The following is an 18,180-nucleotide window of genomic DNA, read 5'->3' on the forward strand; positions in this document are numbered from 1 at the left end:
ACGTTACAATGCAATATTTATCTCAATCTGCAGTGTCAAGACCTTGGAGAGACTCTAGAAATGGCGCAAATGAATCCTTAGGGAAATTAGCCATCAGATCCCCAGCAGATTATTTAGGTAATTTTGTTCTCATCTATTTCCTTGTTATTTTGTTCTTTCTTCTTTCCATTTCCTCTGTGCACATTGGGATCACTCTCTTTCCTTTATTTGTCCTTTCCTGTTGTCTGGCCTCTTCTTCCATTCATCCCCTCTTGTTTCAATCCCACTATTTATGCCTCTTTTCCAATTCCCCCCTCTCCTCTCCTCCTGCTCTTTGGGGAGGTGTTTTCCTTATGTTGGGCCTGGGGGTGGGAGGCTGCTGTTGTGTTGGCAAAACAGCCAGTACACAGTTTTCTTATGACAAGATGAGGCATGTAAAGAAGGCACCTTTGTATGACCACACGTGTTGCACCGCCCCAACACCGGCTATGTAGAATGGATACAACCCTTGCAAGGATAGTGTCTCCCTGCAGGAATATGATGTGGGAAAGGGCTTTCGCAAAGTGAAAGGTGGACTGGTGATCACCCCCCATATATGGCAACCAGGTACTGTTATCAAGTGACTGGACCTGCTCCCACTTAAGTCAATACCAAAACTCCATTGACTTCAGTTGGGTCAGGACTGAGGCCAAATTGTAAATCACTTGAGTAATATCCCTGTCTGCATTCTAACTGAATTTATTTTATGTTTGCTTGTTTGTTTTTCTCTTACATGCCTCAGCACAAAACCCAGGTGATCTAGTTTTGCAAGTAAAGTGCCTTTGATGGATGTTATCAAACAATATTTTTCTTATTTATCTCATCTTCACAAGCATTTGCATGGCATCCATCACTGGTGCCCAGTTGCCTGTAAGAGTGATAGTTTTTTTTGTTTTATTACATTCATATACCTGACTGTCTCTAGGATGTGATTAATCCTCTGTCCTACTTTTTCTGGATGGAACAGCTCAAAAATCAGTCCTTTTCATAGTGATGAGTAACAAGGAAATGGCAGAAAACAGAAATGAAACTGGAGGTCAAAACAGAAGTTGCAGGGATTGGGACAGGCGATGAGCAAGGACTTCTGTGGAGTGATTTTGAGCTAGGGGGTACAGCACTGCAGGGGGGCAGTGGTGAAATAGGACTGATCAGACACTCAGATCTCAGTTCTTTTTTTCATTCTGATTTTTTATTTTCTTTCGCTTTCTGTTTGATTCTTTCAAAATTTTACTTGCTCGAGTGACACAGAAGCATTTAAAACAAATTAAATACAAGGTACTTAGTTAAATGCAAGGTACTTCTTTTGCTCTGATGGAACGGCAGTGCCAGAGCATAGCGCTGTGTCCCACATTGGAGACAGAGAGGGGAGCTCTTTACTGATGTTTCCTGCTACACCCTTTTCCAAACTGATGTACCAGGTACTCGGGCAGCTTTGAAAGGGCATTTAGCACATTCAGCAGCATGGACATGTTTAATTTTATTTTACTGCATTTCATTGCCCCTAGGTACTAGACCGGGAAGGGCAACCTTTCAGAAGTGGTGTGCCGAGTCTTAATTTATTCACTCTGATTTAAGGTTTCGCGTGCCAGTCATACATTTTAACGTTTTTAGAAGGTCTCTTTCTCTAAGTCTATAATATATAACTAAACTATTGTTGTATGTAAAGTAAATAAGGTTTTTAAAATGTTTAAGAAGCTTAATTTAAAATTAAATTAAAATGCACAGCCCCCCGATCAGTGACCAGGACCCGGGCAGTATGAGTGCCACTGAAAATCAGCTTACACGTGCCATAGGTTGCCTACCCCTGTACTAGACAGTTGAACCTTAACTGCGCTTGCTTTTGTAAATGAAGGTCACAAACTTACTATTTCTTAACTATAGTTTTTTGGTTGAGGAGTGTTTTTCTGGTGGTGTTCAACTCCTTTCAGTGTTTTGAGTGGTTTCCAGAAATATCCTACAATAATAATAGGCCTAATTGTAGAAGCTCGTTAACTCAGGATGCAGAGCAGAGGTGAAGATATGGACTGAAACTGCTAGTCAAATGCACTGTCAGCTCGAGCGGTGTGGAGCAGAGTTGACATTTTTGTTCAAAATTAATGAAACAATTTTTTTTTAAATGCCAGAAAGACACTATAGGGTGATTAGCAAAATGCTGACTACTCTAAACATCTTTCATAACAAAGACTACAAACACTGCAGATCTGCTTTCAATAGCAGTTACAAGGCCCCCTGCTTTCAATAGGTTAATATCAAGGCCCCCCTCTCACTGAGGCTTAGCAGTAACAATCAAAACCCTATGCTTAGAATGTTGACACGCTGAGCACATTTAAAAAACCCCACATCTGTGTTCTCTATGGATGTTCTGTTCTGTGTATCTCACGCCCCTAGTTCAATCTAAAGTGCAGCATTTAGAAACACTGAGCTAATCACTGCTTTTGTCGCCTCTCCTGAAAAGTTGTTTGCAAGACCCATAGTGGTAATTTGGGTAATGCATGAGCTCCTAGATTCAGCAACTGAAACAAAAAGAAGCTGGGGTAGGGTGTAGTCCCTAAAGGGTCCATCAGCAAAGCCTTGGAAGGAAACTGAAAATGCAGATGATTAGGAATAAAATGGAATTCCAGAGAGAGATAAAAAGAGATGCCATGTGGAAAAATTAATATGTGGAGGATGTTGAATCCCAAATCTGATAGTATTATAGGGAAGGTGGAGGCAGGGGTGAACAGATCAGTTGAAAAAAATTTGAAAAATGAATACAATCTGGAAGCACTGTATTCCCGAAAGAAACATAACTTTCTTCTTCCTCGTCATCAAACTGGGAGCAGATGCGCACGTAGGATTGCAGGCAGAAATCTGGAGACTTGCTGCAACCAACAGAGACGTTACAGGGGATCGCTCTGCCTGTTTGGTATTATTACTCCAGGATTACGGAATCTGGGCCTGAAAAAGAATGACAAAGTGGGTAAGTTGTCTCTATATCCCGGGACCAGCTCGGCTACAACTACCCTGCATGCCACACTGGAAAAGAATAGCAATGCTAACTTGATATCTAGTCTGTTGATCCAGGCTCCTGAGATCCATTCATATTTCAGTCCTTTGCACTGATAAAAGGTTGACTATTCTTAAGACACAACACTGCATGTTGGGTCACCTGTCTAGATCATGAAGGGTTGGCAGAGGTGGCCTGATAGTGTGCAGCATCCCACCTAAGAGCAAGGCCCTAAGCGAAGAGGGCACGTGGAGTGGCCTCCTTTCAGGTCCTGATGCTGGAGAACAAGTTGGGTGCTAAATTTACTCTCAGTGGCTTATGAGGAAGGCTGTGAGTCCGTCACAGATTCCGTGACTTCCCGGGACCTCCGTGACTTCTGCAGCTGGCAAGTACGACTGACCCCAGGGCCGTTGGAGCAGCTTGGGTGGCCCCGAGGTCAGCTGCACTGCCCCCACAACAGTGGCGGTCCTGGGCCACCCCCTGCCAGCAGCAGTGCGTCAGTCCCAACCTGGCAAGGCTGTCCCCCACCAGCAGCAGCGGCGGTCCTAAGCAGTCCCCCACCAGCAGGGGCGGCTGCCGTGGTCCCAGGCTGGCAGGGCCATTCCCTGCTGTGCCAGCCCCCCCCCCCAGAAGGCACACCAGTGGGCACCCCCGAGACCCCTCCAGCTAGGGTGACCAGACAGCAAGTGTGAAAAATCGGGATGGGGGTGGAGGGTAATAGGAGCCTATATAAGAAAAAGACCCCAAAATTGGAACTGTCCCTATAAAATCAGGACATCTGGTCATCCTACCTCCAGCAGGCGCACCAGCAGAGGCCCCCCTCCAGAGCAGCAGCTGCACACCCGGAACCCCCCCCCAAACACCAAAGATTTAGTCCGGGCTATATAGTAGAAGTCATGGACAGGTCACCTGGCCGTGAATTTTTGTTCATTGCCCCTGACCTGTCCGTGAGTTTTACTAAAAATGCCCAGGGCTAGATCTTATCCTTACTTACAAGTTTGAGTCCGTGCAAGACTGTGAATTCCCTATGCAGCCCCAGAAACAAGCACTTGGTGCCTGTTGTTGGAGGAATCATTGGTGTACTTTGTTTATGCATCGACTCTTGAATGGCAGATCAATAACAGAAGAAACTGTTTCTTGTATTTATCTACTCCGGCCTCTCAGCCAGTGGCCCAGGCAGAATGTTGCCTGCCCTAGCCAATGGGATTTTCAACTGTATCTACTCAGCAGAGTGGATCTAGTTTTCTCTGGGATTAAAGAAGACCATACAAAATATAATACAATATGTGTACAAAGGGGTGCAAGAGGAGGGAGGGGAGAAAAGGGGATTGTGGGTGCTCATGACGTGGATGATGAAATACACGTAGAATTAGGTGGGTGGGAAATGGGAGGAGGTTTTATATTTCTGTTGCAGAACTAGCAAAATTCTGCTTGCACACAGTCAATATTTTTTTTGATTTGATGGACAAGTGAGATACGTTTTCCCCCTCATTATTATCTTGGTAAAGGGTAGCCAAGAGTTTTGGAACCAGAGCTAATGACAGTCCAGGACATTTTTCCAAGGCTTCTATATATGCACAGGCCAGTGAAATAGTCTTCCCTCCCCCTCCCCAAAAAGTATTGTCAGGATAAAGGGGGGACAAGTCTATTTTGAAGATAGGTGAGTGAATTTTCAGGGCATTTGTGAAAGGCTTCTATATATCGGACACGTTTTGGCCAGTGTACATGGAAAACAAAAGCCAGAGAATCATTCAATCTTTTTAAAATTAAGTAGAGGATAGTGAGCATCTTGACTATCACCTGCATTGGTGGTTCAGTGGTAGAATTCTCGCCTGCCACGCGGGAGGCCCGGGTTCGATTCCCGGCCAATGCAAGTCTCGCTTTTTGTCCCAGCTTCCCCGGATTAATTTTGACTCAAGATTTTTGACCTCGGCGGGTCTCTGAGGCAATGGGGACGGGTCCCCGCCAGGACCCCAACAGGAGCAGGGCCCCAGGGCTGCGCGCTCGGAGCCAGGCGGCCCCAGTGCGCGGCTCCGCGGGCAGAAGAGCTCCAGGGGCGGGGGCGGGCTCGGCGCGCAGCGGCAGGAGGCGGCGGGCGGACGCGATGGAAGTGTAAGGAGCCTCGGCGCGCGTGTAGGCCGCTCCCGGGCGCGGCTGAGGGACCCCCCCCCCGAGCACCCACTGAAAGGGGACCCCGCCCTGGGGGGTCTGGCTGGAGCGGGGAGCCCCTCTTGGTGGGGGGGCTGGCTGGAGGGGGAGGGGAGCCCCCGTCGGGGACCGTCTGGCTGGAGGGGAGCTGGGGGAGGGGATCCACTCTTGGGGGGGGTCTGGCTGGAGGGGGAGCTGGGGGAGGGGAGCCCCTGTTGGGGGGGGTATGGCTGGAGGGAGAGCTGGGGGAGGGGAGCCCCTCTTAGGGGGGTATGGCTGGAGGGGGAGCTGGGGGAGGGGAGCCCCTCTTGGGGGGGGTATGGCTGGAGGGGGAGCTGGGGGAGGGGAGCCCCAGTTGGGGGGGTCTGGATGTGAGGGGGAGGGGAGCCCCTTTTCGGGGGGTGCCTGGCTGGAGGGGGAGCTGGGGGAGCCCCACTTGGGAGGGGGGCCTGGCTGGAGGGGGAGCTGGGGGAGGGGATCCACTCTTCGTGGGGTCTGCCTGCTGGGGTAGAGGAGCCCTGATTTGGGGGGGGGGTCTGCCTGCGGGGGGAGCTGGGGAGTGGAGCCCCTTTAGTGGGTCTGGATGTGAGGGGAGCTGGGGGAGGGGATCCCCTCTGGGGGGGGCCTGGCTGGAGGGGGAGTTGGGGGAGGGGAGCCCCAGTTGGGGGGGCTGACTGGAGGGTGAGCCGGGGGATGGGAGCTCCAGTTGGGGGGGGTCTGGGTGCGAGGGGAGCTGGAGGAGGGGATCCCCTCTGGGGGGGGGCTGGCTGGAGGGGGAGCCGGGGAATGGGAGCTCCAATTGGGGGGGGGTCTGGATGTGAGGGGAGCTGGGGGAGGGAATCCTCTCTTGGGGTGGGGTCTGGCTACTGGAGTGGGATGTGGACTTTAAAGGATAAGGGGACTCCCCCCCCCTGTTGGTTGGGATCTGCCTGAAGGGGGAGCTGAGCATGGTGCCTGAGGTATTTTCAGGGGGCTTCCCTTTCAGTTGGGGCTGGTTGAGAATTTTGTGTAGGAGGTGGGATCCTGACCCCACAGGGCTGCTCAGGTGAGGTGAAATTGCCCCTTAAACCTGTGGGAGTGAGGGTTCCCCCTCACCCATTTGCCAGCTGCTTCTGTGGCCAAGGTCAGGGCTGCAGAAGGTGGTGGTGTTTGCACTTTGACAGTGTTGTGTCCCAAAGTCACAGGGGTCTGTACTCTGCCTCAAGGCTGAACCTTGACATCTAGTGCTTCCCATCATGATACCACATCAGAATAATTGTGTCTTCTCACCTCATCGGTGCTATGTAGTATCACCCTGCACTGATGCAGGACATGGCTGCAAAGTACTATGTGGACCAGTGAAATAAACGAAGGGTAGTAGCCTTGCATGGTGGGTATAGTGCAGTGCTTTGTTGCACCCCAAATCTAATAATCACCTCACTTTCTCCCTCTGTACATTTAAGAGGAACATTGAGGAGGCAGGGAGGCAAAATACTTGGAATATGTTAAAAACTGTAATTATTTAGGTATTGGTACTCCAGATCAGGCCAGAGCTCTTGAACAGTTTAACAGCTTTCCAATCAGTAACTGCATTTATGTTTGCTTGAAAAATATTGCTGAAACATATAATTGAGTAAAACACCATGGGAATAGTTTTAACCCTCTAATAAAACCATCCTTTCTGGTCAGACGTGCATGGACATAACATTCTCCCCATCTTCTTTAACTGTTCTTCCCATAAAGTAATATCCAAATCCTTCTTTTGAGGATCCTTGGGGACCTTTATGCCTGCTTGCAAGAATGGAGCAGACTAGCACAGAGAGGGTGGAAACATAATTTACATGCGTGCAACCTACAATTCAAAACACAAGAGACAAGTCAAATTCTTGCCTAGCCTGCAAACCTTGAAAGCAGTTAAGACAATCAAACAAACAAAGAAAAATAAACAAACAAAAAATCAAAACAAACAAACAAACCAGAAAGTTACTACAGCAGAAAGAGTGCTGGTTCAGGGCAATAGTGCTAGGAACTCCGGCAATTTGTTGTATATCTGGGTGCTGGCATGGTATACAACAGAAACCTGTGTATTTTTAAATAGATAGTAGTACACACTTCCAAAAAGTGAAACTGCCTATTTTGGCAATGTCTCTGAGACACAAAATAATCTAATCTTTCATTTAATCCATTTTTAATTTTAAAAATGAATTCTAGAGATAATTATTAAACTATTATTTATAGAAAGCAAGTTTTATAAACGTTGAGGTGTGCTGTTATCTACATACATACAGCACTGATTTCTGATAAATATGGGTATTAAGGTACTAGAACCTCAGCTGATGTGTGTCGGCATAGCTTCTTCGCTGACATCAGTGGACCTAACAGTGTTCTATACCATCTGAGACGCTGTCTCTCCATTATTATAATTAAAGCTACTTATTGAAATTCAGAAGTGGATACTGAAGAGGGGTGTTGTTTTTATTAAAAATAGAGGACCGTATTCTGTCAGCCTTAGAGTAGCAACTTTTAGAGTTATGCCCCTGCCCTGCAAGCTACTGTGCTTGCAAGGACCTCTGTGTATGCACAAAGCAATTAGCAGAATCAGGACATAAGGGGCTATTCAACATGTGACAGGATCTAGCCCACTGAAAAATTCCTACTCATTCCTTTGATGAATAGGGCCTGTCATAACTGAGGGTCTGATCTAGCAAACAAACACTTATGCACATGCTTATCTCTACAACTGAGCATGGTCCCATTGATTTCAATGTGACTGCTCATGATAGTAAAGTTAGGTATGTACGTAAGTGGTTGCAGGATTTGGGGCCTAGGAGCCTGATCCTGCAGTGAGTCCGTGGGAGTGGACCTTTGCCCATTGAATATGGTGGGAATATTGTGCAGTCCACCCCTCATAGAACTCTCAGCCCTGTTGGGGCCTAATGAACAAACACCCCCATCTTGTTCCTCAAGGAGTCCTTAGAAGAGGAAAATCTTCAGATGAGATTGTCACAAAGCTCTAGAGATTCAAAGGTGAAAATTTGTTATATTCTTCCCCCCCCCCCAAAAAAAAAATTCACAAAATGTTTTGGTTTAGAAATGGAATGTAGTTTTCAATGTTAGAAGCATAAGGTGCCAGTAATAATTTTTTAAAAATAAAGGCTCCCATACAGTAAAATTAATAGTATTATATAAAGAAAAATCTTTCAGTAGTATTTCACTTAGGATAGCAATTAAGGCCATTAATAACTCTCGAAGAGACTCTAATACATTACAGAGTTGGTTTTAAAATCAAGTCAGTTTTCCTTTTCTGTTCAACTCTGAGTCAGCGGAGTGCTATGTTTAGACATCTGATATAAAACTACATATTGAACCGATATAAAAAATAAAATAAATTCTGGTATTTTATGTACGTTCTTTTCTTTAAATATTTTGGTTGGTTATTTTTTATTACCCATAAGAGGGCTGGGACTGATGTGAAGACTGAAATCTATACTTTATAAATGGTGCCAGTTTTTATAAAGACATAACTCAGCTTGAATAAGCATACTAGCAATAATGTTTCTATTATATTGTTCAGTTTAAATTCCTACTAGCCTGGCAAAATATAAAATGTTGAGAAGATCCAAAGTCTGGATGGGTTTAGGTTTGGCACACATTGATACATGAAAAGAGTTTAAGCCCTTGTGCCCTAAAAGCCTCTGAACTGTAGAGGTGTACAGCTTTAAAAACAAACCAATCCTTTGATTTAAATGTAGTTTAAAAAGCTTATTCTCCACAGACCCACATCCTGGAAACTTTTTGTTTACTGCACATAATCATCTCACCTTTTTAATTGGATGATTTTATATGTGATTCTTCCATGGCATTATTGTTATTATTTATAACAAAAAATGTCCTCATCCATAGGGATTTCGGTGGCAATTGACTGAATGCAAAGATTCCAAAGAACTGCATTTACCAAATAAACAAAAGTGACATGGTTCGTAAAACATGAATGAAAACTGATGTGTGTGTGTCTGAGCTTACTTGCTGAAGATTCTCTCGAGTCGGAGGTCCCTTTCATTTAAAATCAATAATAGAACCTGTGGAAGTTTGTTGAAGGCATTTATTTAGCTTGTTTGAATGTGATGAATGTGACAGTTCTATTCAAACATTTGACTGCTTAACAATACATTCTACCTTTTTTATATGGTGCAACACAGATCTCAGAGAAAAGCATTTTTTGTGTGTTTTTGTATGGTAACTTTCTGTTGTTGTTACTACTGTCTGTTTGCTCAGCAGAAACGTATTGTGCTCTTGGCTAGTTTTTCTACATAACATTTATTTATTTATTAAAAAAAATAAAATTACAGTATCCTCTACTTAGTTAGGGCATGCTTAACTCAGAGCAAACCTGTTTAGCCTAATGATAGTGAATGTCAATGATTCTTGGTTAATTGGGATAGAATTATTCTACATTTCACTTAATAGGGAAGCATTTGGTTGGTGGGAAGCTCTAAATTTCAGTCTGCTAATGTAGAACTTGTCAAATAAACATTAAAAGAACAAAATAAAGATGAAATGCAATGGATATTACTTTATTCTTTAATTTGTATTCTGTACTGTATATTTTTTTCTTTTTTATAGTAGTCTTCTGTAATGGTTCTGCCTATCGCTCTTCACTCAGACAAAACTTCAGGGAGTTTTATCTAATTCTGGAGTAATGGGGCAGGTTCTTAATTAGGACGATAAGCCATTCCGTGGAGTGTCCCAGTTAAGAGGATTCTGTTGTGCAAGTTAAACACTTCCTGATGCTTTGTGGGCTGAGTTGTAGCCAAATATTCTTACAGTTAGTTTGTGTAATAGCTGCATTTGGAGTGTGCAAAAATAAGTAACTCTGAAAGGCAGCAATAGCCAGAAATTATAGAGGATTTAACAGAGTTGTGATCCTGAAGATTTTATTAAAAAAATAATCTCAGAAATTAACAAAAAGGTTCCCTTTTTTTAGTGTCAACACAGATCAGCAAAGAATAGAGAATAGATTTTTGACAGTTTCGTTTGAGATGCTTAATTTTTTGTTTTTCAGGAAAGACGCCAATGCTGCATTGCTGAGTAACTTTGAGGTAAGTTTATTTGTACCATGATTTTAAACTGACAATTTATACTTCTTTTGATATCAATGAGAGCATGTCCTGATCCAAATACAAATAATGTCTTCAGGGAGTTGTAACCAGGAAATCGGGGAGATTTGTGTATGACTTTTGATTTTTCACATCTGAATTTTTTGTTTTTATAGGTTTGGTAAAATGGGGTCTATTCCTGGCTTTAAAGGGAACCTAGAAATGCTGTTATTGTACTACAGTATTTGCCTGGTGAATGTGAGCAGGGTTTGAAAAACAAACAAACAAAAAAAACCACAAAAAAACCCCAACACCCAAATATTAGTGTTGTATGTGTATCTTCAAATCCATGAGAAAATAATCTTTCAGAACATCAATCATTTTAATTATCTTTTCTCTTCTCTCACATTTTTATGTTACCAATTTGCTGAATACCCTTACTTTGTTTGTATGCAGTATTCATAACCTGATTCTCTTTTACACCAGTTTTACATCTGGGCAACTGCCCTGGTTTCTTTGCAGTTATACTGTTCTCTCATCAGGCCCAAAATCTTTTAAAGTTGTCAGCTTTGTACCTGTGGAAAGTAATGCCTAAATGGACATTTTTAAACCAGTCTTAACACAGAAATGATTTATGATACATGAAAATAAAAAATTAATTCTACAGAAAGTGGAAACATGGACAAATTACTAAGGATGAGTACAGAAGAATAGCGTGAGCATGTAAAGACAGAATCACAAAGGCTAAGGGACAAATTGGGTTATACCTAGAAAAGGACAGAAAAGGCAATAAGAAGCAGTTCTATAAGTGAGTTAGGAGTGAGAGAAAGATGAAGGAAAGTGTAGGTCCACTACTTAGTGGGGAAAGAGAGTTAAGAATGCATGACATCAAGAAAGCTGAGGTGTTTAATGCCTATTTTACTTCATTCTTTGCTAATGAGGTTAATAGTGACTAGATACTTCACACAATTAATATTAACAACAAGGGGAAAGGTGCATAAGCCTGAACTGTGAAAGAACAGGTTAAAGAATGTCTAGGGGCTTGGCTACACTTACAAATTTGCAGCGCTGCAGCAGGGTGTGAAAACACACCCTCTGCAGCGCTGCAAATTGCGGCGCTACAAAGCGCCAGTGTAGTCAAAGCCCCAGCGCTGGGAGCTGTGCTCCCAGCGCTGTCCGTTATTCCCCACAGGGAAGTGGAGTACGGACAGCGCTGGGAAAGTTTTCTCCCAGCGCTGGCGCTTTGATTACACTTAAGCGCTTCAAAGCGCTGCCGCGGCAGCACTGCCGCGGCAGCGCTTTGAAATGCAAGTGTAGCCAAAGCCTAGATAAGTTAGATTATTCAAGTCAGCAGGGCCTGATGAAATTCACCCTAGGGTACTTAAGCTAGCTGAAGCAATCTCAGAACTGTTAGTGATTATCTTTGAGAACTCTGGCAGACAGATGAGGCCACAGATGTCTGGAGAAGAGCAAACACAGTACCTATCTTTAGAAAGAGGAACAAAGGGGACCCAAGCAATTCTAAAGCAATCACCATAATATCAATACATGGAAAGATACTGGAACAAATTATTAAACAATCAGTTTGTAAGCACCTACAGGATAAAAAGGCAATAAATAATAGCCAGTGTTGGTCTGGTATGATTTGATTTCTTTCTTTGACTGAGTTAGTGACCTAGTAGATGGGAGGAAGCTGTAACATAAGATATCTTGATTTTAGTAATGCTTTTGACACAGTCCCACATGACATTCTTGTAAGCAAACTGGGGAAATGTGGTTGAGATGAAATTACTATATGGTTGGTGCATAATTGGTTGAAAGACTGTACTCAGAGAGTATTTAATAATGGTTTACTGTCAGTCTGAGAGGACGTATGTAGTGGGGTCAAATGGGGTCAGTCCTGAGTCCAGTTCTATTCAATATTTCATTAATGACTTGAATAATGGAATGGAGTGTATGCTTATAAAATTTACGGATGATACCTAGCTGGGAGGGATTGCAAGCACTTCGAAGGACAGGATTGAAATTCAAAAGGATCTTGACAAATTGGAGAATTGGTCTTAATTCAGCAAGATGAAAGTAAAGAAAGGAAGTGCAAAGTACTACACTTGGGAGGGAAAACTCAGATGCAGAACAACAAAATAGAATAACTGTCTAGGCAGTAGTACTGCTAAAAAGGATCTGGGCTTTATGGTGGGAAAAGCTAGTATTATTCTGTGGTGTGTTAATAGGAGTCCTGTATGTAAAACATGGGAGTTAATTGTCTCACATTACTCAGCCCTGGTGAGGCTTCATCTGAAATACTGTGTCCAGTTCTGGGTGCACACTTTAGGAAAGATGTTTACAAATTGGAGAGGAGAGGAACAAAAATGACAAAAGGTTTAGAAAACCTGACCTAACAGGAAAGGTTTAAAAAAAAAGTTGGCATATTTCATCTTGAAAAGAGAAGGCTGAGGGGAAACCTACTAACTGTTTTCAAATGTAGTTGCTATAAAGAGGAGGAGGATCAATTGTTCTTCATGTCCACTGAAGATAGGACAAGAATTATTGGGTTTACTCTAAAGCAAGAGACATTGAGGTTTGATATTAGGAACAACCTTTCAACTACAAGGATAGCTAAGTACCGAAACAGACTTCCAAGGGTCATTTTGAATCCCTGTCATTGAAGGTTTTTAAAAACAGGTTGGACAGATATCTGTCAGGAACGGTCTTAGGTATACTTGTTCCTGCCTCAGCATGGGGCTGGATTAGATGACCTTTCAAGGTCCCTTCCAGTCCTACATTTCTGTGATCAACTGCTGAATCCATTTTCAGGTTGCAGAGAAAAACAGAATTAGAACTGGAGGAAATCTTTGCAAAAAAAAAAAAATCCACATGTTTTCTGAAATGGCTGCTGATAGCAGGGTCACTATTTCATGCTTAACTTGAACCATCCTGCAGTTCAGAACTCTCTTAAGTACCTACTGAAATTAAAATAAGTGCTTTAAAAAAAAAAAGCTCTTTGTAAGTCTCTTACAGCTTAGTTTTAAAAATCTTGGAGTAAGTCCACACTACAGAAAAAATGTGTTTTCTTAACATGATAAAATCTTAGTAATGGCAAATAGTTTGTTGTTTGGAAATGTGTTAGTGGGGGCAGGTAAACTCTAAAGGGGAGCCTAGGGTTTACCTTGACCTGCTAACGCACATGAGAACTACAACTGCCTTGTCTTCATTAAGATTTTGCATGTTGAAAAGGAATACAAAGAAGTATTGGAAAGGTCTGATTCTGCGAGCAATAATCTCTTCCATGCTTCTTGCTTTCCATTCTGAAATGGTAGATTTTTTTAAATAGACTTTTAATACCACACTCTGACATAAAACCATGGGCTATTTTCTATTTCTTAAACATTAAGATTTCTTCCAACTGAAATCCTCAAGTTACCTGGTTGAATTTGCACCTCATACTAATGTCACTTTTCCATCTTACCATCACCAAAAAGGCATTTTCAATCTGAAGAGTGTAAAAAAGGGCTCAGTAAGGCCTTCTCTTCACTAGGAAAAAAAAGGTGTTTTCTTAGCTAACATGGTAAGGATGTTATGGTAAAATTGGGTATGGATCCTGCCTTTCATGTACAAGAAGAATTCTTGCATTGTGTAAATCTTCTGGCACCCCAGAGCAAGAGCCCAGTGCAGTGAGGTGCTGATCATTTTGCAAGTTCGGACCCTTAATTATACGCACTAAATATCTGCACTTATTAAAACCACTTTCTGTTCCTCAGTCTGTGCCAACATCATCTTAGTCTCAATGCCACCCCACTATTGCCATGTATACCCATATCATATGTGCTGAGTGAGAAAGTGAAAGGAAGTGGAAAATGGAATTACCGATGAGACTGCTCATCCACCATTTCCCTTTCTCAGCATAGTTGTCTCAGCACATATAGCTTTTTCATTCTTTTCAGGAAGGGATTTGCAGTGTCTGCAGCTGTAGGCATTTTAAGCACATTTTTCAGCACTCTTCAGTGTACAGATTCCTCTAAAACTAATATCCTAGTTCCCTTGGGCTGCTATTTCTCTGTATTACAGCTTGATGAGGGTGTCTAACTCAGTCAGTGCCAAGCTCATATTTCTCACTAAAAATGTCTGAATAAAGCACAGGACTGTGAGTCAAGAGATCTGGGTTCTATCCCTGATTCTTTGAAAGCTTCCCCTGTTCGTGCCTCATTTTCATCATCTGCAAACAACACTTGCCTGTCTCAGTAGTGTATTGGTATGTACTGTGGTATACAGTTAATGTGTTCACAGTGCATTGAGATCCTCGGGTGGCAGGTGCTATAGATGTGCAAAATTATAGCAATTGATATCTCACATAAGATTAGGGCTAGTCATGTTTCTCTTGGCCACAGTTAGAAAATGCCAACTAGTGTTGAAGGAACTGTGCTGACAAAGATGAAGGCAGGGGGAATCTTACAATATGCTTTCTTCCCTATCTCCTTCTATACGAGAAAATATTACAAAAGAGTATTGCATTGCTTAGAATAAGCAAAGTGTAAAGGCAGTTCTAATTCACTTTCCCTCATTTAACCCGATATTTATTTGTATGTAGGTTTGTGGAATCAGTGTCCTCTTCCAAGTCCCAGTTTGGTTATATTTATTTATACTGTATTTAGTATATAAAGTTCCACTTTGTTTGAAGATCTGTTATAGTAACATTTGCTGTAATGGCAGAGTTAGCATTAGTAACTGGAAACATTGCTCATCATATTTCATTGTAGTTTTATGAACCAGTCATTTTTACAAGGCCAAGGGATTTATAAGTGGAACTTGAGTGGGGCATGTTAAAAACTAAGGAAGCGGAAATAGAAGGATGTCCATTACTTAGATCAGTGGTTCCCAACCGTTTTTGTCTGGCAAGTGCCAGACGACAAGCCACGGAGGATCGTGGCGGTGGACGAGCATCCGCCGAAATTCCGCCAAGAAGCGGCAACTTCAATAGGCATCGCCGCCAAAATGCCACTGACAAGTAGCGTCATCCAGAGCTGTCGCCGCCAAAATACCGCCGAAAATTGGCGGTGATGCTTCTGGATGACGCAGCTTGTCGGTGGCATTTCATTGGGGACTCCTGACTTAGATTTTGTTATCGGCTTTGGACATATTGTGAGGCATGAGGTGAAGGCACTCACAGTAAGTGCACAAATAGCCAAGTTGTTCCCAGGCAATGCAATTGTAGTTTAATATGGATCTTTGGTTGTGGATCCAGTATTTAAGGCAGCAAGCAGCATTGCTGTTAAAGTAAGTTTAAAAACTACAGCAGACAATTCAGAAATGGGGCACGTAAGCAGTATTTATTTTTGGTTTATTGCAACCTTAAAAATAGTACCATTTGCTACTCTGGGCTCAAATACGATGAGTACAGTATAAATACTTAGAGAAATACTGTTTTTTAACTAAATGTTTAGAGAATTCTTTTTTAAACTTAAAATCTGCTCCCTCTTCTGAGCTCATTAATGACGCACCAGAATGCATGATTCCAGGACAGTATATGCATCAGAAGAGACTCTTGGTATCAGCGATGACCCATAAGGATGGATTTTGGGGGAGGGGGGTCTCTGTGAACCCAGAACTATCAGTGGACTTTCACAGAGTATAAAAGGAATTTTAAATAGATTATTTAAAACATTTCTGTACTGCATGCCTCCCACAGTCTGGCTGGGAGCACTTAAGCGTGTGAACCGCTGAAGCCTAAGAGCTTTGCTGCATTGAGGCCGAAAAGAATGACAGAAGTTGTCTTTACATTTTACTACAGTTCTGACTGTCATGCAAGAAGATATAGCAACAGTATAGTAGGTTTGTCAATACTTTATTTTAGAAACTGAAACATAATTTATTTTAAAAAATTCTTATTACATAAAACAAATAGTTAATTTCATTCCTACAGTTTTGAGCATTCAAAAATGTGGAGACATCTTTATTACTCTTTTTTCAACAATATTACTGCTTGTATTTATTTTTTCTAAGGAACTTATGTACTAATTAATTCTATTGAGGTTTTTTATACCATACTTATCACTGTGGCATCTGAGCACACTGTTAAGATGATCCCAGAAATACTTAACTATTAAGCCTAGTGCTTACTGCAAGCAGCCCCACTGAAGTGAATTTATAGTAGCACCACTACACTTAGTGGTGTTTGCAGCATCACGCCCTAATTTTGTAGGCTCATTACAGGAACAGAATTGTAGGGCACACTTTCTTCTTGCACCCACAGCACACTTGAGTTTCTGTAAAACGGAATATGTTGAATATTTTCCTTTTAATATTGTAGGTTAATGTATAGACACATTACATACTATAAGATAGGGCCATATCCTGCAGCCGGTATTCCAGCAACAGTCACATTGATTTCAGGAGGCGTTTCGATTAAGAACTGCAGGGTGTGGCACATAACCAGCAGTTGCACAGAATAGAGTTAAGTGGCTGATAGTTTCATTCTGGTAACCACTTTTTCCATTGGGGCTTTTGGGTAAGGCTTCAACAAGTGTTAATAGTCCATTCAAATATCTACACTTCCTATATCTTTTTGTTCAACATAATTCAAGGCCAATAACCATAATTTAGAATGATCTGTCTCATCATTTCTTGTATACAAATAATTTTTCTGTTACCAAATGTCTCCATTTTACTCACCCAGTCAGTCACTAGAAGGGCAATCTTTTGTATTTGATTGGTAATATTGTAATAACACACGTTTAAAAAATGGCAGTGGAAAAAATGCTAAACTAGTTCAAAAAAATCTTTTAAAGTATTTTAGTAATAAAATACTTTTTTTTTTCTTTTTAGGTGTTCCAGTTACTTACCGATCTTAAGCAGCAGCGCAAAGATAGTGGAAAACACAAACAGAGCTCTGGCCAGCAGAATCTGAACACTATCATGTACGAAGTGAGTAGAGCTATACATTCCTTTAGCGCTCTAGCAGAAGTCAGAGGCTGGACTGCATCATAATGTTCATCATTTACAATCACACATGCAAAATTAAGTCTTGGAATTTTCCTACTGATGAACATTGTTTCCGTAAATACATATCTGACTTTTGTAATATAACTTTCCTCCCCAAAGTGCTGCTTAAACTGCGTGTCGTAGAGCACAACTGAAATGCAGCCCCCTAGGTGGAAAGTGCTGGCTAGCTGGTGTGCACCATCATGGAGGAAAGGAGCAATTTTGGTCAAGGACACAAGGACAAACTCCTACTCTTATGAAAATTGCCAAAGGATTTTTAATGTTTATAGAAACCAGAGAGGCTGTGGCTCTGGTTTTGAGGTGTCATTCGAAAGACTTCAACACAGCAAACTACATTCAATATATTTTTTAAGCCTGCCAGCACATGCTGCCAGTATTTGAATCTGTACTTCCAGAGAGTCTAGGAGTTTCAGACCTGAGGGTTAGAACACACATGGTCTATAGATTTCTCTGTTAAAAACAAGTAAATTAAATTCTCCAACTTGCATTACACAGTGTAACTAAATTATACATTCAGTCACTGGTAAATTCAGTATTAAATTTTTGATGTGTTGTTGGAAAAATCTTTAAAACTATTATTTACTGATCGTTAACATGATGAGATGGTTCTGAATATCTTAAATTAGCAGCTTTATCAAATGTAATTACTTAAAAGAATTGTAGTCTGACCTCTGGTGGCCGTGGAAGAGAATTGTCTTTAATATCACCATGGTTAATACTGGGCCAGTTCCAGCTTTCCTGGCCTGCATGAATAGTCCCATTGACTGCTGGGGAACTATTCATGCGAGCAAGATTTCGTCCAGGCTTACTTTTTTGTTTGTTTTTTGTCTGAAAGGACAAAATTGCAATTTATAGGCCTTAGATTTGATAAAACAGAAGTTTACAAAAATCTAGTTTAATTTGACATTGAGATTTACTATCTCATTCTCATGTGTTTCAAATATATGGGGGAAAAGA

The 18,180-nt window shown here is 42.0% G+C and overlaps 1 protein-coding gene and 1 non-coding gene across 3 annotated transcripts in view; both read left to right on the forward strand.

The window, feature by feature from the left end:
* The first annotated feature begins 4,806 nt into the window (after positions 1–4,806).
* Positions 4,807–4,877, forward strand: TRNAG-GCC. Its single transcript has one exon. It is a non-coding gene; the product is annotated as a tRNA-Gly (tRNA).
* LOC123352984 (CGRP receptor component) overlaps positions 4,862–18,180 on the forward strand; it is a 39,458-nt gene continuing 26,139 nt past the window's right edge. The window contains exons 1-3 of one of the 2 annotated variants that reach the window (XM_044993614.1): positions 4,862–5,116; positions 10,194–10,230; positions 17,047–17,145. In XM_044993614.1, coding sequence (XP_044849549.1) covers positions 4,953–5,116; positions 10,194–10,230; positions 17,047–17,145 — 300 coding nt within the window. In that variant the 5' untranslated portion in view covers positions 4,862–4,952. The remainder of the gene's footprint in view (positions 5,117–10,193; positions 10,231–17,046; positions 17,146–18,180) is intronic. The other variant, XM_044993613.1, reaches the window with a different exon arrangement.

This window comes from Mauremys mutica, chromosome 19 (genome assembly GCF_020497125.1).
Source record: "Mauremys mutica isolate MM-2020 ecotype Southern chromosome 19, ASM2049712v1, whole genome shotgun sequence".
In the NCBI taxonomy this organism is placed as follows: domain Eukaryota; kingdom Metazoa; phylum Chordata; order Testudines; family Geoemydidae; genus Mauremys; species Mauremys mutica.